This window comes from Chionomys nivalis, chromosome 9 (genome assembly GCF_950005125.1).
Source record: "Chionomys nivalis chromosome 9, mChiNiv1.1, whole genome shotgun sequence".
NCBI lineage: Eukaryota > Metazoa > Chordata > Mammalia > Rodentia > Cricetidae > Chionomys > Chionomys nivalis.
In genome coordinates this window covers 42,541,919-42,568,123 of record NC_080094.1, presented here as the reverse complement: position 1 = coordinate 42,568,123, position 26,205 = coordinate 42,541,919, and the positions used below count along the sequence as shown (strand labels likewise).

The following is a 26,205-nucleotide window of genomic DNA, read 5'->3' as shown; positions in this document are numbered from 1 at the left end:
CAGCACCACAGTTGCTTCTGCCAATGCAGATCAAGACACGACAACTCTATGCCCCTCCTTCAGCACCATGCCGTCTGCATGATGGTAATGAACTAAACTGTAAGCCAGCGCCAATGAAATGCTTTTCCTTTGTAAGAGTTGCTGTGGTCACGTCTCTTCACAGCAATAGAACCCTAAGACAACCAGGAAGAGGGATAGGAGATAGCTAGGTTATATGGCAGATTTCTCTTTCTAATTTCTTTAGAAACCTGCTTTCCATAATAGCTTTTATATTCCTGTCCAACTATGCTCAGGAGGTCCGTTTTAAGCACATGGTGGCCAGTATTTGGTTTCTTTTAACTTTTTTGGCAACCATGTTATAGTGTGATACCTTCTCATGGAACTAACATTTATTTCACAGATGAGGAAACTGAAGGCCAGGAAGGACTGACTGTCAAAGAAGACATGGTTATCTAGTGATAGCACAGCAAATAATTCAGGTGCTGAGACAATAAGAATCAATTAAACAACCGAAGGCTTTGTTTTTAAATGTAACAAATAAAAGACACATTTCAGGAAACTTCCAATTTACTATGACTTACCTATTTTGACATAATCTTCATAAACCATAAAATGTATCAGTCATTATTAATTATTACAAAATATTAAAATTCTTAAATAATAAGTCAAAATAATCCTCAAAGCCTCAGCAAACAAACAAAAAACTACATATTAAGAAAATCTTGGTCACAAATTTGCCGTCTGAACCAGGACTGCCTTAGCCTGATATAAAGGCAGTTATGAAATTTTCTAAATGAAACCAATCTAGGCTGTTGGTCCAGATGTCCAATACATCAGGACTCCACATTCCAGGCAACCTTTTACCATACATACCTTCCTCTAGTCCAAAATGCATTCAATAATTTGTTCTTTCTTTCAAAGCTTTATTTTTTTAAGTTATGGGTTTACGTGTGGGTATATGCACATCATAGCAGGTGCCTGGGGCCAGTAACATTGGTTCCTCATAGACTTGGGGTTAAGGACAGTTTAAGGACCTGATGCCTTCTACTCTCAATAGTTAATTAATCCTTGTTTTCCTCAAATAAGAAAAAAAACTCTAGGGAAAAAGAACTTTATTTTGTCTTTATTCTGCTTATGTTCTCAGTACTCAGAAAATGCCTGACCTTTACTAACTTCTCAGTAAATATTTGTGGATAATGAAAAATTAAACCTGGGAATGATTTAAAAACATATTTACAAAAATTTCTTCTCCTGTGGTAATATTTAACTAAAAAATGCTCTTAGAAAATTATTACAATATTTTTAGATGTAGACTATAAAGAAATTAGTGAGAGCTTGACTGTTTATTTTTTAATGTACCAAAAGCTGTTTATATTAATGTACACACAAGCCACATGTATACCAAAACTTTTACAATATACACTAAGCAATTAAAAAGCATTAAATACTAGTATAAGTGTAAAGTAAGCTTTATTAAAAGTCTTGGTTCAGCAGGTAAAGGTGCTTGCTACATAAGCCTGACAACCTGAGTTTGATCCCAAGTCCGTGGTGGAAGGAGAGAACAGAGTTCTAAAAGTTGTCCTCTGACCTTCATGGGTATCATGGCACCCTTAAACATATTCACAAAAATACACACAAATTACTTTGTCTTCAATTCTAAAAGGTTCAGCAAACAACGTGCTTCAAAGAAAGAAACACAAGACTTCAGTTTTATTCAGTGTCATTAAAAATAAAAAGAGTAACAAAAAAATTACTTACCCTGTGTTGGCAAATCCATTTTATTTCTATATTAAATCCTACATCTTCTGGCAATGATTCTAAAACCTACAGTGTTGTGTGTTGATGATGAATTGTGTTCGTTTTGGCAAGATGGATGGCAAAATAAGGGTGGAGGGAGGAAAACAGAATTATTACAAAAATCAGTAAGAATATATTACCAATATGTTTTTGTCATTATAATTCATTATCTATTCTAATACTGAACTGAAAACACAGATTTTTATGTTAAATAAGAAAGAATTTTCAAAAAGCAGTAGGCTTAAGTAATATCTTTGATAACTCAATTTTCATCATAAAAATAGACCCTTAAGCCAGGCAGTGGTGGTGCACGCCTTTAATCCTAGCACCTGGGAGGCAGAGGCAGGCGGATCTTTGTGAGTTTGAGGCCAGCCTGGCCTACAAGAGCTAGTTCCAGAACAGGCTTCAAAGCTACAGTGAAACCCTATCTTGAGAAGAAAAAAAAATAGACCCTTAACTGTTGGGGAATATTATTTTCAAGTGTGTGAGTTTTGCTTACGTTGTATTTGTTTAACTTTGTGAAGCTGTGTTACTGTGCCTGTCTAAAACACCCAATGGTCCTAATGATGAATGGCCAATAGCAAGGCAGGAGCAAGGACAGGTGGGGTTGGCAGGCAGAGAGTATAAATAGAAGGAGAAATCTACAAGAGAGAAAGAGGAACAAGAAGAGAACAAGGAAAAAGGGAAACAGGGGCTAGCCACCCAGCAACTCATGGAGTATGAAGGAAAATAAGACATACAGAAGTGAAAAAGATAAAAGCCCGGAGTCAAAAGGTAGATGGGATAATTTAAGAAAAGCTGGCTAGAAACAAGCCACACTAAGGCCAAGCCTTCATAACTAAGAATAAGACTCTGTGTGTGATTTATTTGGGAGCTGGATGGTGGGCCCCTCAAAAAGTCAAAAGAGTAAAATATCCCACAACACTAAACCTAAAATCTTTTTCATCATTCCTTTAAAAAATATCTAAAGTGAGCTACTGGAAGCAAGAATTGAATTGAGGAAGACTTTATCCCTAACTCTAAGCTTAACCCTAACTCAAGTCATGCATTCTGAATATACGAAATGGGGAATATACTAAAATAAGGTTAAATAAAAGCCTTTAATTCCAGTACGTGGGAGGCAGAGGCAGGCGGATCTCTGTGAGTTCAAGACCAGCCTGGTCTACAAGAGCTAGTTCCTAGTTCCAGGACAGGTTCCAAATTTTCAGAGAAACCCTGTTTCAAAAAACAAAATACAAAAACAAATAAACAAAAAAGAGATTAAATAAAAATCATTTTTAACTTTTTAAAAGGTGTCATTGTTCAACAAATACCATGTTAATTGATAACTCCCAGAAAATACTATGCTATTGAGGTCCATAAATCAGAAAGGCACACACACACAAATCATAATCATAAACGAGTTGCTCATTCTTTCTAAAGAAAATGATCTGGACACATGGCAATCTGATCATTTAGGGAGCTGTAATTGGAAAATCAAATTAAAAAAATGATAAGGAGTGCTTGCTTGAAAGAGGTCCTAAGTAAATTCCTACCAATACCACCAAAGCAAAAACAAAAATTCAAGCAATTACCAGCATGAACAGAAGCATAGTTACTAGACCAAACAACTGACTTGAAAGAGGGGTTCATTATGTAAGTACATGAGCATCTCTCTAGCATCTATATGGATTTTCCTGAGGCTGTAAATTGTCTCCAGTTTCTAAAATATTATTATTACTATTAAAGACAGGGTCTCAGCATGTAGGACCTATCCTGGAACTGACTGTATATCAGGCTGGCCTCACAGAGAGCTGCCTGTCTTTGCCTCCCAGAGTACGAGATGAAAGGTGTGTGTACTACCATGCCTGGCCAATTTTTAAAATCTTAATACTAGCTTTTGCATTTTCATAGTGTATTTCTGAGATCCTTTTTTAAACAATGAAGCCTCTTATGTTCTCTCCAGACTGTAAATTTTAAATATTACAAAAAGGCCTCTTCCACCATCACATCTTCCTTCCCCCTCTTGTCTTCCCCTTTGAGCCCTCTCCTTTCCTTCAGACAGAAACATGCGAACTTGCTATTGTCACCAAATTAGCCCAATGAGGGAGGTCTTACTCAACTAAAAGTTAAGCAGTTCTTTAAAACCAGCTGAGCCTCAGGGATGATAGCCAGCACCTGCAATCCCAGCACTTGGGGCAGGCAAAAAACCAGGAGTTCAAAAAGTGTAGGCCAGCATGAGCTATGTGATGTCATGCCTCAAACCTCCCACAACACCCATGATAATAAACTGATACAGCCTTTGTAGTGCCCATTTAAGAGAGTAAAACAAACCATTATGCAATCAGCTATCAATGAGATAGCCTTCTCCAGGTACCTCAAGGAACTTACCATCTTAAGAGAAGGAAATGGCTGGTTTTCAGAAAGGAAATTTTCTTCCTCAACCAGACTTTCTGAAATTTCAAATTATAAAAGTTTGATAAGTAAAATGCACTAGAGCAGATCTACTAAACCCTAACAGAACCCCTGCACTGAAGCAATTACCAGATTTTAGGCTTAGTATTTCTGAAGGCCCTTGCACTTATTACCTTTAGCCATTAAGAAGAACCCCATTTTCTAAAAGACTAGTTCATAATACTTCATGTAAACATCATCCTTTGTGGCCCCAACAAGTGATTTTTTTTTTTAATAAAAACTGTTAAGATGACTTTCTGAATAGTAGTGAAAAGCAGTAATTACTCTCAGTGAAATTCGTAGTTGTATCAAAACCAGTTCACTAATTAGATTTAAAAAATCTAAGGGTTGGAGCATAGCTAGGATGGTAAAGAGCTTGCCTAGCATGGATGAAGCCCTGAGCTCCAGTCTCAAGACCAAATAAAAGAAAGTAAGCATGGCATATGCCTGTAATCCTAGCACTCGGAAAGTAGAAGCAGGAGAGTAAGTTTAAAGTAAACTTAAGGCTAGGCTAAGCTACATGAAACTGCTTTAAAAACAAACAGGAAAATCTATAGCTACTTTTGTTATCATAATCTTCTAATCCAAAATGGATTACATTTTTAAGAATCATAGAATTTTCTCCTAAAAGTAAAAATAAAATATCAATCCATGTACATCATAAATTTATTTTAAAATTAAAATTAGGTAAAAATTTGCAACTGAATAAAAGTAAAATTTTTGTGTACTGTCATAAAATATGTCTATGAAGTCATTATTTTGAGATCATCTTGGGTCTAGAGGACATAAGCCTTCACAAAGGCAGTCATGTGAGCACTGGCCCTTTGCAGAAAGACTGTGAAAGTCAGTCTCTGGACTATGAAACCACTGTCCTGCCTTTGTGAGACAGCATAGTCTAGCTAAAGAAAGGGAGCACAAAGCAATAGGTTTCAAGAGTCTCAATGAATTATTGAGCTCCATTGAGAAAGGAATGTAAAGTGGTCCTCCACAGCAACGCTGGAGGCCACACTGTGTGAGGACACTGGGGCACAAAGTAGTGAAGTAAAGTGACCTGTCCACAGTCACAGCTAGAGGAGATAAGGCTGATCAAACTCCTGGCACTGGACTCTGTACCTGAGAGGTACCCTTCTTTGTAATAGTTAAGAAGGTTTGGAAAGAACTGACATAAAACTAGGAGAAGCCTACTATGCACGTAACACTCATCTGAAAAATCAATGTAAGAGCTACACATTTATGAAATTGTATTCAGACAGACCAATACTATAGTCATTGAGACGACCAAGGATACATTAAAATGAATGGGGAATATTCATCCTATCAATGCCAATCATAAGACAAAAGCAGTGATTCCAAACGAGCACATACGTTTCCGATCTTTAGTTTTCAGTGCAGTCACATGAGAAAGCTAGAAAACAAACAAACAAAATACAATTAGAAAAAAAATTCATAGTTTATGAAGGTAACTAGTAATTAAAGGTAATTAAAAGTAACTAGAAAAGCTAGCAAGCTAGAACAGACAAAATGTGGAATTACCAGTTTAATAATAAGCACTAAGCATTATGGTACTTTCTATATAAAATCATTATCAAATGCTTATGCGGTAAAAGAATTTAAAAAAAAAAAAAAGACCCTAAGTTACCAGGCAATGGTGGCACAAGCCTTTGATTCCTCAAAGGCAGAGGCAGGTGGATTTCTGTGAGTTTGAGGCCAGCATGGTCTACAGAGTGAGTTCCAGGACAGCCAGAGATTCATACAGAGAAACACTGTCTTAAAAAAACCAAACCAAAACAAAAACTCTTAAGTTAGGAAACTATTTGTACTTAGTTATTAACTTAAGTATCTAACAGGGATGAGATATGGAATCATGCAAAGTAACACAGCAAAACAAAATATACTAAGATCTGAAATATGAATAAAACTATCACATAAAAGTCCTATTGCAAAACATGATAGTTCTATAAAGAGCTTCTGCAGACAGAACCTAAGACTGTGAACATATACTCCACAGCTGAGACTTACAGGCTAACTCCTCTAAGAATGGAACCCATGATACCAGCAAAGAATATTGGAGATGAGCATAAACCCATCCCTTAGTTAGACCAGAAACTAAAATATACTTCATGTATGTTGAATGCATAGTTATTCTTAAGTGCAGAGAGTATTGCTAAATCAGACAAATGCAAATCGCACTAAAGCTGAAGGAAAATCCATATTTTTGTGTCACTGTTAATACCTTCAATAACTGGAGCTGGTCAAATGTTAATTCTTTTACTGGAATTTCAAACAATTCAACTGGATCAGCTTCAAATTTCTATTAGAAAAGAGAGAGGGAGACATTAATCTGTTTTACTATTTCTGAATGTTTGTACTACATACACCTATAACCTCAATATACTGAAGGTGAGATAGCTCTTAGGTAGCCATCATGAACCCATCGTGACCCCATGCTGTAGTATTACGTCAGAAGAACCTAATACTACAGGAGCTCTTGTCTGGCTCCCTGCCCTGTAGGCTTAGAAGAGCCTATAGACTTGCACATGCTAGACAAAAGTTCTTCCCTCTGAGCTACACCCCAGTCCCTGGCTTTTGTTTTTAATGCAGGCATCCAGTATCTGGAAGAAAAGGCATCTGGAAGGGGTGGAAGCATTGGTGACAGAGCATGATGTCAGGCGCCATTTCACTGCCTCCTTCATGCAGTGTTCATCTGACATTTATCCATGCCACATGCCTAGGAAATCAACATGCAAGTATTATAAGCGAATTAATGCTGCAAGTTAAGTTTCTATTTTTTCTAAGCTCTTCAAATACCTAACTTGACTAAAAGTAGCAGCCACACAAAGAAATTTCCGTGAATCTGTGTCTGATTATCTATAAGCAATATTTAGGAACTACTATCGAGCATGTATTCTCCACAGGCAAATCTAAATTTTAAAGCCATATCAAATGTTATGCTGTAGGAAGTACCACTCTCTTAAGGAAATGAGTTAAGGTACCACCATTAAATTAACTCAACATTAAAAGCCACTGCACAAATATGAACATTGGTACAAACCTGTGTATGCACAAATTTTTTCTGGAAGGACACACAAGAAACTATTAAGAGTAAGGGAATGAGATCAAGGGGGGGGAGCTTTATCATTCATTTCACTCTTTGAACTACTTGCATTTTTTTAATGGACATGGAGAAACTGTTTTTACACAAAACTGCTTACTTAAAAAATAAAACTCATTGGACAGTGGTGGTACACACCTTTAATCCCAACACTTGGAAGGCACAGGCAGGTGGATCTTTGTGAGTTTGAGGCCAGCCTGGTCTACAAGGCAAGTTCCAGAACAACAAGGGCTAAATACACAGAGAAATCCTGTCTCAAAAAACTAAAAAACAAACAAACAAAATCTCAAGGTAAAAATATATAATTCATTACTTTCATTCCCTCATTAATTCATTCAGATTCAACTTCATAGCAAGATAGTCTGTTGACAATAAGAGATCAGTAAGACTCTTCAATAAGCTATTTTAGAAATAGTACTCTCGTAGCAAAAACCACGTTCACTATTGTTCCTTAGGTATTCTGCTTCCATCATCAATAGTGTAGATAAATCCTTTTTACCCTCCTGACATATTTAACAAAGACAGAGGGTCCTTATGTAGGTCTGTGCTTAGAATCCATCTGTGGAGCGGGCAGAGCCAGCTATCCTATCAGATTCTGTCCAACACTTGGGTCAGCTACAGTGCTCTACATAGCAGCAAACTGGCCTCGACTTTAAACCAGCTCACATGAAAATGATACTCAACCATTATTTTAAAAGTGCAGGAAGTTCATCTGCATGCTCCAGGCCAGAATACAGACAATTATGTTCTTACAGTAATAATGATAAATCTTAGGATTCTACATGTATTTTTACGCCTCCCTATGGACTCTTCCCTGTATCACGCCTTCCTTTCCATTCTTTCTGCTTCTGCTGCACCTGTCTCACTGCTCAGTAGCCATCAAATTCCTCTATCAGTCACCAAGACATGGATTGGTGTTGAAGTTTAGCTCTGAACATGTCTCTTTTCAGCCACAGGCTTTCCTTTCTTCCTAACTCTCCCATCTAGCCTGCCTTGACTGAAGCCTTCTACATACTAACTCCACACCACTCCACTGTGGTACCTTGTAGCTTTGGCTAAACTGTACCAGGTGACTGATTTAAGATATGAAGGAAAAACACGTGGGGTCCTGGGAAAAAATTTCTTCTCCCTGTATGATCCAGGCCAGAATACATAATACTGACAAAATGAAGAAAATACCTGGCATGTCCCTTCATCAGCAATATCAAAAGGCAAATTTACCAACACTGATGCCTGACTTATGGAAATCATTATTCCCATCAAACCTATGTTTTAATATAAGGGCTTAAGAATTGGCAGTACTTCACTAGAAAATGAATTTACTAACTCTAACAAAAAACTAAACATGTAACAAAATTTCTTTTTTTTAAACATTTTATGACATTAAGTAGGAAATACAGAAATTTCAACATACCCTTTTCATAGTCAAACAGCAGGTGAGATCATGATATACCACAGGCACAAAGTCCTTTGAAAGGTGGACATCAAATTCTACAAATGCTGCACCCTGACAAAAGAAAAGGAAGCAAGTGTTTGAAACAAAATACTGGTAGATAACACATTTCTCAACACAGATCAAAATTTTTTGTTTAGAGTAAAATTATAATTTTTCACATAAAACCATAAAATCTCTTCAATAATATCTCACTTCAAACTTCTCCAAAATAATTAATTAGTCTCCTACAATTGTTCCTTTTGCAAAGGCACAACTTTTTTCTGAAGAAAAAAAAAGTGTGTGCTGGGGTGTCCTGATCCATTTGCAAACACACACAGCACTTCAGAAGCAGCGAGACAGCCTTCAGAATATTGCCTATGTCATTGCTATGAGCAGAAATGGAATTGAACAGGAGCACTCTGTAAACTAAACGGTTGAACCTCAGGGAGAAGTGAGGAAGAGAACACTGCAGAATCTCTTCACTCTGTTCTGGGATTCGTGTGAGCATTACAGTTAGCTCACAAGGTTTTCTTAGAAAATGGACATTGGCTGGAGAGGTGGAGCAGCAGTTAAGCAGAAGATCCAGGTTCAGCTCCCTAGCTCACCTATGGGGTCACTTACAACTACTGTAACTACAGTTCCAGGAGAGCTGATGCTCTTTTCTGGCCTTTGCAGGCACTGGCATGCATATGGTGTACATACACACACTCAGACCCCACAAATATGCATGCAAACTAAAATTCTTTTAAAAAAAGAAAAATGTGACAATTGGATCAAAGAAGAAGCTACAACTGTTGTTCAATATTCAGAGAATGAATGACAAGAATAATATACATATAAAGTTCGAGACAGAAACCTAAATTGAGGGCCGGGTGGTGGTGGCGCACGCCTTTAATCCCAGCACTTGGGAGGCAGAGGCAGGCGGATCTCTGTGAGTTCGAGGCCAGCCTGGTCTACAAGAGCTAGTGCCAGGACAGGCTCCAAAGCTACAGAGAAACCTTGTCTCGAGAGAAAAAAAAAAAAAAAAAAAAAAAAAAAAAGAAACCTAAATTGATGAAAAAGAGGACAGGAATTGTAGTTAAGAAAATTAATTTTAGCTATGCATAATGACATATCTTTAATCTATGAACTCAGGAAGCAGAGGTAGGCAGAGGTCTTAGATTCAATCTGTTGTACGGGAAAAAAAATAATAAACATACACACCAAAAGGTATTTTACTTTTTATCTTCACTCAGAAACATTTTCAGAACAAGGAATAGTTTTCTTTCTATCAGTTAGTACAATCTGGAAGAGTTCTCTGTCTCTATTTCAACAATCTAAAGTTACTTAAAGAAATGGTAAATGGTGGAGGACACACCTTTAATCCCAGCACTGGGGAGGCAGAGGCAGGGATCTCTGTGAGTTCAAGGCCAGCCTGGTCTACTGCCCCAAAGCTACAGAGAAACAGTCTCAAAAAACCAAAGAGAGAGCGAGAGAGAGCGAGAGAGAGCGAGAGAGAGCGAGAGAGAGCGAGAGAGAGCGAGAGAGAGCGAGAGAGAGCGAGAGCGAGAGAGAGCGAGAGAGAGAGAGAGAGAGAGAAGAAAGAAAGAAAGAAAGAAAGAAAGAAAGAAAGAAAGAAAGAAAGAAAGAAAGAAAGAAAGAAAGAAAGAAAGAAAGAAAGGGTGCTTACATGACTGGCAGCATTTCTTAAAGAAGCGATAGTATTTTCCTGTACTTTAGCCAGCCTGAAATAGAGAAGAAAAAGTAGTCATAAGTACTAAAGAAAAGAAACACTGCAGTAAGCATCTTCAACAGTAAAAACAGGACTTACCTTTTACACAGAGGCTAATTTTGTTATGCTCAAAATATGATAGGAAACAAACTTAAATGATATGTACACATACTTCATAAATACAAGTTATAACTATTACTTATAATGATAGATGTATTCCACATCACAACACATACCTTCCCTGTACTTGGATTTTTTTTCTTGGAGACAAATGAGGTGCCTGATTAAGAAAAGCAATCCTTTTCAAGGGCATGAAGAAACTAAGACAGAAGAAATTTACTACTTGCAATAAAGCCTCAAAATGTCTTCATACTGGAAAAACATGGGGAACTGGGAATGACTGACACACCAAGGGTAGATTTCATTAAGAAAAGGAAAGATGCTACAGGGATAGCTCAATGGGAAAGAGTGATTGCTACTCAAGCATAAGGACTTGAGTTCAGATAGCAGCACCCATGATGTCCGCAACCATGTTTTAAAAAAACCAGCAGCCAGAGATGGCTGTATATGCCTAAAACCCCAGTGTTGTAGTAGGCAGGCAGAAGAGGTTTGCTGGGGCTTGCTGGCTGCCAGACCAGCTCCACATTCAGTAACCTGGTGTCAAAGGTAGAGAGTGACACCCACAGAGCTTATTAACATGAAACTTCAAAATATTTCTTCCTTAAATGTAAACTGACTTGGTTTGGAGACCTATTATAATATCATAATGATAACCACAATACCCAAAGCAAACTAAAAATCACTCTTTTAAAAACAATGTGGGGATTGGAGAGGTGGTTCAGTGGTTAACAGCATGTGCTATTCTAGAGGATCTAAGTTTGGCTCCTACTACACACACAACAAGCTGTAACTCCAGCTCTAGATGATCTGACGCCCTCTAAATTCCATGAGTATTGTACACACATGAACACACACACAAACAAAACACCAACAAATAATCCTATGTTTTTAAAGATGGGATTAAATTTTATAGAAGAAAGCCTCTGACAATGAAGTACACAACTGAAAGATTTGTAAAACTGGAAGGGAAACAACTTTATTAGGCTGGCATTTGTATCTGATAAAGTCTAGACTGAACTTACTTATATATTTCCTTAGAGCTATGGCTATGTAGGTAAGAAAGAAACACTCACTACAGGTAACTTTAACCAAACCCTTCTACAGGTGAGGAAAGTAAGACCCACAGAGAGCAGCTTGCAAGAACAACAATCAAAAGATAAAAAGGAGACCAAAAAAGCTTTCTGCATAAAAATCTCCCTCCTGGTTTCCCATTTTTAATGTTTTTTCATTATGCAAATGAAAAAGTATATAAAAAAGATTGAACATTATCTCAAGAGAGACTTGGTTTCTATTAAAATACTAATCCTTTTCTCTTACCATCACTTTCATTTAATTCTAAGGGTAATGAAAAGGCATTTTCAGATACTTAGCAGGCAAATCCATTAATCTCACCAAGCACAAGCTACTGAATGGTAATCCAAGTAACTTATAAAGGCAAATAGAAAACACTATCCTGAGTGAGGTAAGCCAGACCCAAAAAGAGGAACATGGGATGTACTCACTCATAATTGGTTTCTAGCCATAAATAAAGGACATTGAGCCTGTAATTCGTGATCCTAGAGAAGCTAAATAAGAAGGTGAACCCAAAGAAAAACATATAGGTATCCTCCTGAATATTAACCTTCATCAGGCGATGAAAGGAGACAGAGACAGACACCCACATTGGAGCACCGGACTGAAATCTCAAGGTCCAAATCAGGAGCAGAAGGAGAGAGAGCACGAGCAAGGACCTCAGGACCGCGAGGGGTGCACCCACACACTGAGACAATGGGGATGTTCTATCGGGAACTCACCAAGGCCAGCTGGCCTGGGTCTGAAAAAGCATGGGATAAAACCGGACTCGCTGAACATAGCGGACAATGAGGACTACTGAGAACTCAAGAACAATGGCAATGGGTTTTTGATCCTACTGCACCTACTGGCTTTGTGGGAGCCTAGGCAGTTTGGATGCTCACCTTACTAGACCTGGATGGAGGTGGGTGGTCCTTGGACTTCCCACAGGGCAGGGAACCCTAATTGCTCTTAGGGCTGACGAGGGAGGGGGACTTGATTGGGGGGAGGGGGAGGGAAATGGGAGGCGGTGGCGGGGAGGAGGCAGAAATCTTTAATAAATAAATAAAAAAAACTTACTGGGCAGTTGTTGTTGAGTTCCCTGCACCACGATGTCCAACATCCAGTGGTATTCTTGGCTTCCAATATTTGGAAAATGAAGACTGCATGGAACAACTGTATCCTGGTAATGGCTTGATGATGATAAAATCAACTTCCATAGGGGAAAAAGGGGGAGAGGGTATGATTAAAAAGACCACTATGAGCTAAGGGACATTTGAATAGAACCAGCTTTATTAATCTCTATTAAACAAGAAAAGATCAAGGCAAAACTAATGCAGAAAATTCAGTAAGTATGCTTCTTAAAGTGTTATTATCCTATTAATAATGAAAGCAAATTGCTTATTTTGTCTTCATCATTTGCAAATACTCAATTTAAACTAGTATAAATTCTAGCACAAGCTTAGGTTAGTTTTAAGGGCCTATCTGCTTCTCCCCAACTTACCTCTGACTTTGCCTATAGTTTTTCTGGAAATTCTGCTCATGATGGGAAGAGTAAGGACTCCAGCACTCTTCTCACTCTCAGCAATGGTAGATGACAGTAGGCATGCTGTGCCCACATGGCCAGGAAGAGCATCACCCTGCACTACATGCTCACTGAGATCTTCCTAAAAATAAATAAATAAATAAATAAATAAATAAATAAATAAATAAATAAATAAAATTCAGAATGTCCTAATTCTTATTTATATTTCAAAAATTGTGTGCAGGCAGAGAATGAAATTTGACTTGCAAATATCACTGCGTACATGCAGAGGTCAGAGGACAACTTACCACAAGCTGGGGCCTCTTCCATCATGTGAAACCAGGAATTCTAAACTCAGATCATCAGGCTTATAAGCAAGCACCACCCTTATCCACTGAGCCATGTTTTCACTGGACCCAGTAAAAAAACTTTTAAAAAATGTGCTTTTTTAAAAAGAGGTCAGAAGAGGAGGTCAGAACCCCTGGAGCTAGTTACAGGAGGAAACGAGCTGTCCACCTAGATACCAGGAACAGAGCTCAGGTCATCCACAAAAACAGACAGCGCTCTTAACCACTGAGCTGTTGCAGACTATTTGTGTATACTGTAAAGATGTGTCTCTGCCTAAGGCACTTATAGATTGGTTTAATAAAGAGCTGAATGGCCAATAGATAGCCAGGAGAGACTAGGTAGGAATTCCAGGAAGAGAGAGAGCTCTGGGAAGACGAGAGATAGGGATTTCACCAGCAAGTCACATGTGCCATACTAAAAAGTAACCAAGCCACATAGCAGAACGTAGATTTAAAAAAATATGGGTTAACTAGGTTGTAAAAGCTCACTGGGAAAAAGTCTAAGCTAAGGTCAAGCTTTCATAATTAATAAGTCTCCAGGTCATTATTTGTGGGCTTGCAGTCCAAAAAGAAAGATTGCAACACTGAGCCACCTTTCTGGACTGCCCTAAATTTTTAAACATAGTTAGTTTAAACATCCCCCAAAAAGCTTTCATGTGAACTTGGACTCTATGAAGACAAACTAATGAGAAAGAAATCTAGAACTAGACGCTCAATTGGTATGGTACTTGCCTAAGTATTATGAAGCCTTAGGTTTGATCCCCAGCACTGGACAAAAGCAGACATGGTGGTTCATGTCAATAATGCTAGCATTTGGGAAGACCAAGTAGGAGGACTAGGATCGGCTCCTAGGTCATGTACAATTACACAGCAATTCAAGCTAGTCTGAGCTGCATGAAACCCTACCTCAAAGATAAATGTACACATGATAGAGTCAAGCATGGTGACACTTATCTGTGACCAGCACTTAGAAGGCCAAGGCGGGGAGTATATTTGTAGTGAAATCTTAAGGTAGGCACTTGAGTAATAAAAAAAATGCTCGACCAAAACTTCATACTATATTTTTAACAATTCCCATCATGTTAAGTTTAGATCTATAATTTTCACATTAGGTCTTATATATTAAGAGACAGTCAAAAAGACACTCACAAAAGTATCTAAAAATACCACCAAATTGAATAATTCAAAATTTACAGAACTTTTAATTATATGTAGCAAGTTTCACTCAGTATGTTTAAGTCTATCTTGAATTCTGTTGCTATCAAGAAAATGTAGGCCGGGTGGTGGTGGTGCACGTCTTTAATCCCAGCACTCGGGAGGCAGAGGCAAGCGGATCTCTATGAGTTCGAGACCAGCCTGGTCTCAAAAAAAAAAAAAAGGAAAGAAAGAAAATGTAGCTAGGTATTACCAAAAAACAGAAATCAGCAGGGGCAGCAAAGGAGCTAGCGGCTAAGAACCAGTACGTATAATTTATAGACACTGTATAAGGACTTTAAGGAAGGTATCAAGCAAGTATTACTTGTAGAAAGCAAACAAGCTAACAGTCCTATGTGTTATTAAATTGGGGCCTCAGCATAGTTTTTTTAAAACCTGACATAGATGGTTGAGCAGGTAAAAAGCCTGCTTACCTTGTCTTAGTTACTTTTCTACTGTTGTGATAATACACCATGACCTAAATAAAGCAACTTGAGGGGCGGCGGGGGGGGGGGGTGGACGGTTTATTTTTGTCTTACAACTTGTAGTTCAACCAAGGAAGTCAAGGCAGGAAACAAGGCAAGAACTTGGAGGCCAAAACTGAAGCAGAGGTCATACAGAAGTATTGCTTAAAAGCTTGCTCCTCACGCCTTTCTCGGTTTGATTTCTTATACCATCCAAGACCACCTGCCCAGGGGTGGCACCACGGGCTGGGCTCCCCACATCTATTGTCAATCAAGAAAATACCCACAGATATGCCTACAGACCAATCTTATGGAGGCATTTTCTCTAATAGGATACCCTCTTCCCAAACATGCCCAGGTTTGTGTCAAGTTAAAAAACCAACCAGTACATCTGGAAACCTGGATCAGGAATCCAGACCTACATACAGAAGGGACCAAATCTGGCTGGATGGGGATAGTACAGACCTTTAATTCCAGAACTTGGGAAGCTGAGGCAGGCGGATCTCTGTGAGTTCAAGGTCAGCCTGGAATACAAGAGCTAGTTCCAGGACAGGCTCCATAGCTACTAAGAAACTGTCTCAATAAACCAAAATGGGGGGAGGGGACCAAATCTCTAAGTGTCCTCTGACCTTAACATGAGCGCATGGCATCACGTACATACATACATACAATAAAATTTTTTATTAACTTGTTGCTAAACACATTAAATTATAAAATAAATCTACCATCATAGTGACTTGTTACAATAAAAAATACATTTGAAGCCGAGGATGTAGTTCAGTTGAGAATGTCTAGCATGCATGAAGACCTGATCCCATTTGCAGCCCCACAGAAACTGGGCATAGATGCCCATGCCTATAATCAAGATCCTTCCTGACAACATACTGAGTTAGAGGTCAACATGCAAGGGCTACAAAAGGCCTTGTTAGGGAAAATAAAATAAAATAATCTGACTTCCACTCTCTCTACTCAATCCATGGAAAGGTCTTTGGAAGTTTTATATTATATTACTTAATAGGCACATACATCTTGTCCCAATTAAAAGTAATTCTACTGAAGTTGCTTATTCTGCTCCACTAAGTTTTCCTAAAGAGCAAAATCTGACTACATACAAATGTAAGTTCTTGCCTGAATTCTCTGCCTAGCCCCTCACTGAAACAACTACTCACCTCAAAAAAGTCAAAAATTAGTTCCAGGTTATAGGGCTCCATTGTCTGTATGCTGTACTCAGTCCAGCGATCAGGCTGTAAGCCATACCCACATTCTGGCTGTGAGTGCCTGCACTTGAACTCATTGTCACTTATCAAGGATATCTCCAGGCTGTTGGACATTTTGTGAAGAACAGTGGGAGACACCTTATCATCATCATCTTCCTCCAGACCCTCTAGTGTAAGCTTTACCCTATATTGAGAAGAGTGAATAATAAAACCCAGTAAGAAAAAAAATAAAATCACAGAATATACATAAGTACAGTTATAGTTTTTCAAATAGCAAAAATAACGTATTAGACAATCCACATTGTAGGCTTATTTACTGTAATATCAATTATAGCTAGTTCTCAGTTTCTTAGCCTTCAAAGAGCAATTAGGAGATCTCATTTTAGGTAGATGGTATGATAGATGAATTGATCTCAAAAGCACAAACTAAACCGAAATCTACTAGGTAAGAAAGTCTTTTAGGAGGGAGTAAAGTAACAACAACAAAAAGACATGTAAAGATGGAAAATACACAAGGTGTCTGGATCCTATATGGTATCTTGTTAACTTTGAATTTTTTAAATGCTAATATATATATAAAAACAACAGCTGCTAAGAGACACTGGATTTTGGAAACTGCTAAATTACCTAACTATATATTTAAAAATGTCCTAACATCAAAATGAAAGACAAGTCATTGCCTTTTGTCTCCACAGAAAACAAAAGGCTGTGAATTCCTTCCAGAGATCAGATTTGACCGGGAGAAACCTCCTGAGTATCTTGGCTACAGATATGGGACAGGAAGTCCAAAAGATTATAGGACAGGTGATGTGTAAATCCTTTACATGGGAACAACTGTGAGATGGGACATGATCTTACTGGCTACAGAATCCTCATGACTTATTATTACATGCCCATCTTTTCATACGGCATGGATAGATTTATATTAGTTTGATTATATAGTCCAAATGGACTTACAAAGTTCACAGATGCCTTTTACCTGACCAAATGTAAAACAAGAAATCGCCTTTAATTGATTTGTATACATTGCACATTACATACTTGTGTATTTTCAGAGCAAGGGACGGAACACCAATGAAAACAGGTAGCCCAGGTGACCCAGCCTCTCAAAATGGCTCTGTTGCAGTAACCTTAGAGTTCTGCATTCAGAACAGCTTCAAGGCTGCTGGCTGAAACGGCCCAGCCTCAAAGACTACTTCAGTCAGGACTTGCACTTTCCCATTGCACAGAGACTGGACAACAAAAGTTACAGCTAGCTCTCCCAGCACTTGATTGTTACCCCGACTTTCCCAGGGTCTCTTAAAGATGCCATATCCCCCAGGCAACAGAAAGCAATCTAGAAAACATGACGCCCACATCCCAAGAAGTGGGGTAGGTGGCTTTCGGTCAATGGGCTATAGATGTTTGTCATCATTTAGGGAGCTTGGTTACAAGCTATCATTGGTCATGGTCAGGAAAAAAGCTAAACAAAGCAGGCAGACTCAAGGATCTCTTTCTGAAGGATAAAAAAGAGGATTAGAGTACAGAAATGAGAGATAAAAAGGTAGATTGTTGAGTCTACTTTTTATCATTGCATATTGAGACATTTTTGTCAAAATAAAAATTGATGATGCTGCTGGGCAGTGGTGGTGCACGCCTTTAATCCCAGCCTCGGGAGGCAGAGGCAGGTGATCTTTGTGAGTTCAAGACCAGCCTGGTCTACACAGCAAGTTCTAGGCCTGGCTTCAAAACTACACACAAAGAAACCCTGTCTCAGGAGAAAAAAAAAGTAATGATGCCAACATTTCATTTGTCATTTCCCACTTGTCACTAATTTGAATCTATTTTTAAACCACTAGTGTTGTTGGTTTTTTTTTTCTCCCTACTCTTTTAGGGGGCTGCCACCCAGCTCCCAAATAAACTACACAGAGTCTTATTACTTATAAATGCCTGGCCTTAGCTTGGCTTGTTTGTAGGTATTTAAAAACAAACAAACAAACTTATTCCATTTAGGGCTGGAGAGATGGCTCAGTGGTTAAGAGCACTGGACTGACTATTCTTCCAGAGGACCGGGGTTCAATTCCCAGTACCTACATAGCAACTGACAACTGCCTATAACTCCAGTTCCAGGGGATCTGATACCTTCAAACCAATGAACAGAAAATAAGGTTAAATAAATTATTTTAAAGATTATCCTATCTACCTTTTGCCTCTGGGCTTTTACCTTTCTCTATATCTGTATATCTTTCTTTACTTCTTACTCTGTGGCTGGCTGTGTAGCTGGGTGGGTGGCCCCTGGTGTTGTCCTCTCTCTTCTCTTCTTGTTCCTAGATCCTCTTGCTTCCCAATCCCTCTTTTTCGTCTATTTATTCTGTCTTCCAGACCTGCCTGTCCTTTTTCCTGCCTTGCTACTGGCCATTCAGTTCTTTACTAACCAATCAGTTGTTTTGGAGAGGCAAAGTAACACAGCATCACAGAGCTAAACAAATGTAACATAAAAGAATGCAATACATTTTTGCATCATTAAACAAATGTTCCACACCATAAACTAATATAAAACATCTTATAATATTCTACAACACACTAGTCTCAAATAATTTATAATGGTATGGATTTTGCAGAGATACAAATGTAAGGTTATGTTTGTTATATGATACTTCAGTTCCAGGGGATCTGATACCTTCACACCAATGAACAGAAAATAATATATATTTCTATTCTTGTTTAAGGTATAATACCTATGCAACTCATTTTAAAAGGTTAAAGTTTTAACCTTAAAAGCTATTTAGGATAATAAATACAGATTAATAGTCATCTATATCTACCAAACTTAGTCATGTTTTCAAGATCATACAGAGATATATTTTAGACCTTCAAATACTTCAAAGACCTACAAAATATGGTATTTAAAATGTCTTAATAGAATAAGGCTTTTCACGACAGTGAGACACATCTGCTCCTACCAGCACCAATTTACTTCCCAAAAAGGATAGTGGGCATCAAAAAAGCTCCATATGGAGTTTATTAGGGAGCTGGTAAGTGGGACAAATATCTGTCTATAGAACACTTGCCATGCTCCTCTCTACCACAGTAATAATCCACGTAGTTTATAAAAAGTAGCTGCCAAAGAAAAGTATTACAGCAAACATCACTTCTATATATATAAATATTTTGTTTTTCATTTATCTCATTTGTTTTGAAACAGGGTGTAAGACTATGTATCTCAGATGGCCTGATACTAGTTATGTAGCCCAGGCTGGCCTCAAACTCAGAGTAATCCTCCTATCTCAGCCTCCTCAATGCTAGGATTATAGACATGAGCCACAACCTGAGGTTCTTTGCATGAACATTATCTGCATGTATATACTTATGAACCAACCCACTTTTCTAATCAAACAAAGAATCTGGAATAAACCTCATAGCAACGAACACAAAAACTACTACCCAAACCACAGGCCATAAAGACTAGTCTACTCCTAAGGAGAGGTAATTAGCTGCAGAAACTTTTAATGCCAAAAAGTATACTAAGGCTGGGATAATCTCTTCTACCAATGGAAATTAATCAAATTAAGTACTACTAATGTAGAGAGCAAGTTATTGTAGAACGTTAACAGATTACAAAAAAAATTTATTCTAGACTTGTTTTTGCTTGATGAGAATTGAACCTAGGGCCTCACTCATGCTAAGGAGCATTCTAGATTTAAATAGAATCTTACAAATAATAGAACTTTATTAGTGTGGGCTGCTCTCTCTGTATAAGCTCCTGCCCCAACCACTGTTGTAAGCCATATAATTGAGGTCTTCTTGATCAGCCAAACATGCAAATTATTAATAACACTGTTCTGGCATTACACTATAAAACATTTCAATAACTCAAAACAAAAATCATCATCTCCTCTCAGAAAGTAAACTCTTAGGAATGGTTGTGGACAACTATCAATCAGGCAGAGAGATACATCAGGAGAAACCAGAAATGTACAGAAACAAGAAGACAAGAAAACCATTTAAAAGAGGAGGCAAGTCTAAAGGAAAGGGATCTGTAATTGGACAAAAGAAAAAGGATGTCTTCACAAACAGCTATATAATGCTGTAATCCACTACAAAGTTAGCACTGTTACTTTCTATCTATGGATGAGTCAAACAAAAAGAAAGCTATCTTTAAAACTTTTACTACCGAGATGCTTGTCTGTTGCTACTTAAAATCCAAGTTTTAAAATTACTGAGGAAATTACAGACACATTTGTTTTCTAACCCATTATGGTTAAGTCTATGGTTAAGATAAATTTGGGTTAAAAAAAAATGACCAGAACAGGCAGACACCTATTTCTAACTATGTACTTTATTTCAACAAGAAACAAATCATTTAACTTGTTGAGTTCAACTACATAGAGTTGTAAGAAAATATTTCAGTTAAAGACTAATGAGCTAAGTAGCAATAAAACCCCTCAAAATGATTTCTATATAAATAAGAATGGTATAAGATACAGTATTAATTTTCATCGAAATCAGACCTCCAACATCAACTATTTCTTAAATGAAGGACAGGAAAAAAGTCCTAGTAAGCTAACTAAAACCCTAGTCTAGTGAGACATTTCACTCAACTCTGCAGAATAGTGCATGTTCAAATCCTGTGCACTTGAGCAAGCTGAAGCAGCAGTTTAAGACCACTTTGGGTACACAATGATCCTCCCAAAAGGGTCTTTTCCCTTCTTTTTAAAACAATCTCTAAACAAAAACTTAATTATACATAGCAGACTACTTTAAAAAATAGAAGTCAAATAGACAAGGCACACATATCAAATTCTCTCTAATCACAACAGATAATATATGGGGTTTAAAGTGCTACCTGGAATGGACCACAAGGCAAGCACTGCTTGACAAAGTTCCCGCATTTTGACATTCAGATCACACTTTACCATCATCTTTACTTTCATTTTTAACAATTCTCACTATTAATGTCTTTCCCTTTGGGGAATTTTCTGCTTTGGTAAAGGATGAAAATGTGAATAATGGTAGCTTTCTAAACAAAGTAATTCTCTGGAGAAAAAAAAAAAACTTGACACCTCAGAACAAGGAATCCTATCATGCCCTCCTAATTACCCAAAGAACAGGAAAGTTAGAAATTTTCTAGACGCACCTGATCCCAAGGCTGAAATGCCTACAACTCAGATGGTCCACAGCCCGAGGGCATCAATGGGAAACGTATGGAGAAATCAGAAGGGTTCTCAGACCAAGACTCGGGACCTCCTTCCCTTTTAGGAGTGTAGGAGGGGAACAGTCCAATATAGTAATAGGAAGACACAGAGGGACAGGATTAGGGACAGCTCAGTACTTATCCCCCTAGAGAAATGTAAATTACTCTTAAACTGTAGGAGTGTCTGTTCCCAGGAGTCCTTTTCCCAAGGTCAGGCACCTGGATGGGGTCTCCAGTCCCTCAGGAACTTGAAGAAAGTTCCTGCAAGCTACAAAGAAAATTACTCTTTTTATCTCTGCCAAGAGGAACTTGTGGCTCTTCCATTAACACAGGGCTGGTGTCTACTATCAAGATCAATGCTAGATTCCTCAATCTCTGATCTCACATCCCCTTTAATTTAATCCTATGTGCAACTCTAGAGTATAAAAGGTGTGTTCTTTTTTCAAGAGACACTGCTGGCAACCATCCCGATTCTCCCTCTGATCATGTTAGTCACCCCCCTTCCAACCCCACACATCCTCTTTAGGAACTGACAGCCGACTCCCGTCAAAGTAGGTTTTCGGCAGCTACCCACTTTTTCTTACCTATGATTGGGATATGTATTATAACATGTTTAGGTAATGAGAATAAATAACTAAAGATTTATAGGGTATAATATTGTTATGAATTATACTAAAAAGATAATGTCAAGGTCTCCAGTTACTGCAAATGAGCATTTCTACCCAGCCTTGATATACCAGAGAAGCTTGCTTGTTACATAACAAAACCTAGAATTACAAAGCCTAGAATTCTTGATTCCAAAATCACAAGATTAGATGTCAAGAGTCAAGGTAGGCTACATCTTAAGGAAGCCAGCTTACTCAGATTTATGGTCAATGGTATTACAACAAACCTAATTTAACTATCTTTGCAAAGCTTTTCCATCTACCCCTAAAATAGGGAGGGGGAGGAGGGGAAGAAAAGGAGGAAGATGAAGGAAAGACAAGGTCACAACAAAGTTTGGGCTCTAAAGGCATTTCCTCTCACCACAAAAACACTTGTTTTGTCCATTTTAAAGCAATCCTGCAGTAAAAAAAATGTTAACTGACAGAAACTACAAAATACAGAAGCCTAGAAACCACTTGATTTTACAAAAGAAAATTTGTCTGGTTGCAAATTTAAGTGTTAAAACTAATATAAATATGTGTAACAGCAGCAATCTGAGGGAAAAAAATTGTTCACTATCTGAGAACCCTAGAATGTAAAGGTGAGAAATCCACACTAATAGCAAAAATAAATGGCCTAAGTAATAAAATCACATAGTCATACCTAAATCTAGATTTTTTGAATTTTTTCTTGGTAATTGAGACAGGAGGCTTCTCAGAATAATGCAGACGTAATCTAATTTCAGTCTGACATGTGAGCCATCCAGAATCCAGTGTTTCAACACCATCTGGTGGGATAAACAGAAAGGATAATTACACACTTTTAAGCAATCCAGTTAAGTTTAATACGTATTAAAAACTCTAGTTCACATTCATATTTCAATATACTGAGATTATGAAATTCTGGTTCTTTCCCCAAATTAATTGTAATTAATAAATTAACTGTAATTAAGAGTAATCTTGAATGTATCACCACTGAAAAGGAACTTTCATTTGAAGTTAGAGAAACAAAGTTAAATGATTACTAACAACTGGCTACTTAGCAACTCAAGTAAATTAAGTAAATCTATAAGAATTGCCATTATAGGCCGGGCATGGCAGTACACACCTTAATTTTTTTGGTGGGGGGAGGGCTCCTAGAACTAGCTCTTGTAGACCAGGCTGGCCTCAAACTCACAGAGATCCACTTGCCTCTGCCTCTCGAGTGCTGGGATTAGAGGTTTGCACCACCACTGCCGGCCAGCAATATACCTTTAATCCTTTGAAGACTCTGGAGGCAGAGGCTTGCAGGTGTCTGTTAGTTCTAGGACAGTCAAAGCTACATAGTAAGAGACCTGTTTCACATAGAAAAATATAGACAGGGGCTGGAGAGATGACTCAGAGGTTAAGAGCATTGCCTGCTCTTCCAAAGGTCCTGAGTTCAATTCCCAGCAACTACATGGTGGCTCACAACCATCTATAATGAGGTCTGGTGCCCTCTTCTGGCCAGCAGGCATACACACAGACAGAATATTGTATACATAATAAATAAATATTTTTTTAAAAAAGAAAGAAAACTATAGACAGACTTATGGCTAGATGTCTAGCAGGCAGACAGACAGACAGACAGACAGACATGATTGCTAGACATGGCACCTTTCCATCCCAGCACTCAGGAAGCACAGGCAGGAGAATCTTTGAGTCTGAGGTCAGTCTGGTCTAAAAATAAACAAACAAACAAACAACAAAACTTGAAAGGCTTCATATCCACCTAAAACTGACCATGAAAGTTGTATGAAGACTTGAGAAAAGAGAAGAACCAAACTGAGTCAGCTCTGATTCTCCCACTAATATGTGTCACCATAACAAATGGTGTAATAGCATTCTGTTAATACTACTTCACCTGAAGTTACCTACTAATAAAGGTAAAAACTTTTCATAAATACTAGTGGTGCTGTTTTCAACCTAAAGTTTTAGAGCAACAGGCATTAAAAAAAAAATCAAATGGAGGGGAGCTGGAGAGATGACTCAGAGTTAAGAGAACTGACTGCTCTTCCAGAGATCCTGAGTTCAATTCCCAGCAAACACATGGTGGCTCACAACCATCTACAATGAGATCCAGTGCCCTCTTCTGGCCTGCAGGTATACATGGAGGCAGAACACTGTATACATTATTAATAAATAAATCTTAAAAAAAAAAAAAATCAAAAGGCCAGCTTAGTCTACAGAAAGTTCCAGGACAGGCTCCAAAACTAGAAAGAAACCCTGTCTCAAAAAAAAAAAAAAAAAACAAAAAACAAAAAACAAAACAAAAAACCAAAAACAAACAAACAAACAAAAAGAATGTCTTAAAATCTTCAAAATTCAAGCCGGGCGGTGGTGGCGCACACCTTTAATCCCAGCACTCGGGAGGCAGAGGCAGGCGGATCTCTGTGAGTTCGAGACCAGCCTGGTCTACAAGAGCTAGTTCCAGGACAGGCTCCAAAACCACAGAGAAACCCTGTCTCGAAACCCCCCCCCCAAAAAAAATCTTCAAAATTCAAATATTATTCATAAAATGGACAAAGTCAAAGAAATGCTTTTCCACCCTGAAAACTAACTAAAGCTGAAATTAATATGACACTGGGAAGTAAAGAAGATAGAGACAAAGACAGAAATGCTGCAACTTATAACCATAAAAAGTAATTAATGACAGATATTATAGCTGAAAAAAAAAAGCTATTCTCTGGAGGCTGGAGAAAATGCATATCTACTCTTAGAGAGGACTGAGTTGCAATCCCAGTATCCACAGCAGACAGATCACAATACCTGTAACTCCAACTTGAGGGACTCTGCCACCCTCTTCCGGCCCCTTGAACACACAGGTGCATGTGGGCGCACACATATCCACACACAAAAATAAAGTAACATTAACTGTGAGTGGTAGCACAGAGGCAGATAGAGCTCTATTGAGTTTGAGGCTAGCCAAGGTAACATAGTAAAACCCTACCTCAAAAAACTAAAACCTAAAAACAAACAACAAAACAAGAACAACAAAACCATTCTCTATAAAGTTCTAAAAAATATAGCATAAATATACTTTGTAAATAATAGGACAAGTAAGCATTAAAGCTATTCAAACATTTTGGACTATATTATTTCTAAGATAATATACTTCATAATGAAATAATGGGGAAAGGTTTAATTCCTTTTCAAATACTGCCAAAGGATATATACAGCCTCTGTGTTTAATGAATATAGTAAATTCTCTAAAGAGCATTCTTGGCAGGAAAGCATACAGGTCACCAGAAACTCATCTCTGGTTCAGAGTCAGGCCACCTTTGACGCTCAGGTACAGCACCCAGTATAAGACAAGGCAACATGGCAGTCTGATGGACCAGGAGACTTCCAGCCACTAGAGAAAGTTTGAATTCTGAGGATAAAGTACTTATTGGGGCAGAAATTAAAAATATTTTAAATGTATCTTGAAGACAAGAAATTTTCAACTTTACTATAAATTAATTTTTGAAGAGTTAGCCATAATTACTAGAACATTCTGGCTGTCTGGATTTATTGTAAACACATTATTTTTTTTAAGATTTTTTTGTTTGTTTTTGTTGTTGTTGTTTTGAAACAGGGTTTCTCTGTGGCTTTTGGAGCCTGGCCTTGAACTCACAGAGATCCACCTGCCTCTGCCTCCCCAGTGCTGGGATTAAAGGCGTGTGCCACCACCGCTCGGCTATAAACACATTATTTAAACATACAAAATATACAAATTTAGCCTAGAAGCAACATTTAACTCTTTGTTTAGAACCATTTTCTACATAATAAGTGCTAAAAGGAAATGGTATGCTAATACTTTAATACTAATAATATATATATATAATTTTAAAAATATTTGTACCAATTTAAGGGTATAGTCTCATTAATTAAAAACATATATACCATGCCTAACCAAATCAAGAAATTAGCATATCCACTTCCTCTACCAGGTATACTTCTTTATAATTATATAAGCTCATAAA

The 26,205-nt window shown here is 37.9% G+C and overlaps 1 protein-coding gene across 4 annotated transcripts in view; it reads right to left on the bottom strand.

Moving 5' to 3' along the window:
* Gpcpd1 (glycerophosphocholine phosphodiesterase 1) overlaps window positions 1-26,205 on the bottom strand; it is a 58,701-nt gene that overhangs the window by 11,104 nt on the left and 21,392 nt on the right. For 3 of the 4 annotated variants that reach the window (XM_057780109.1, XM_057780108.1, XM_057780111.1), the window contains 11 exons: window positions 22,887-23,010; window positions 16,358-16,589; window positions 13,163-13,325; window positions 12,739-12,871; window positions 10,447-10,501; window positions 8,757-8,849; window positions 7,283-7,303; window positions 6,464-6,541; window positions 5,596-5,635; window positions 4,168-4,229; window positions 1,759-1,824 (listed from right to left, as the gene is read on the bottom strand). In XM_057780109.1, coding sequence (XP_057636092.1) covers window positions 1,759-1,824; window positions 4,168-4,229; window positions 5,596-5,635; window positions 6,464-6,541; window positions 7,283-7,303; window positions 8,757-8,849; window positions 10,447-10,501; window positions 12,739-12,871; window positions 13,163-13,325; window positions 16,358-16,589; window positions 22,887-23,010 — 1,067 coding nt within the window. The remainder of the gene's footprint in view (window positions 1-1,758; window positions 1,825-4,167; window positions 4,230-5,595; window positions 5,636-6,463; window positions 6,542-7,282; window positions 7,304-8,756; window positions 8,850-10,446; window positions 10,502-12,738; window positions 12,872-13,162; window positions 13,326-16,357; window positions 16,590-22,886; window positions 23,011-26,205) is intronic. The other variant, XM_057780110.1, reaches the window with a different exon arrangement.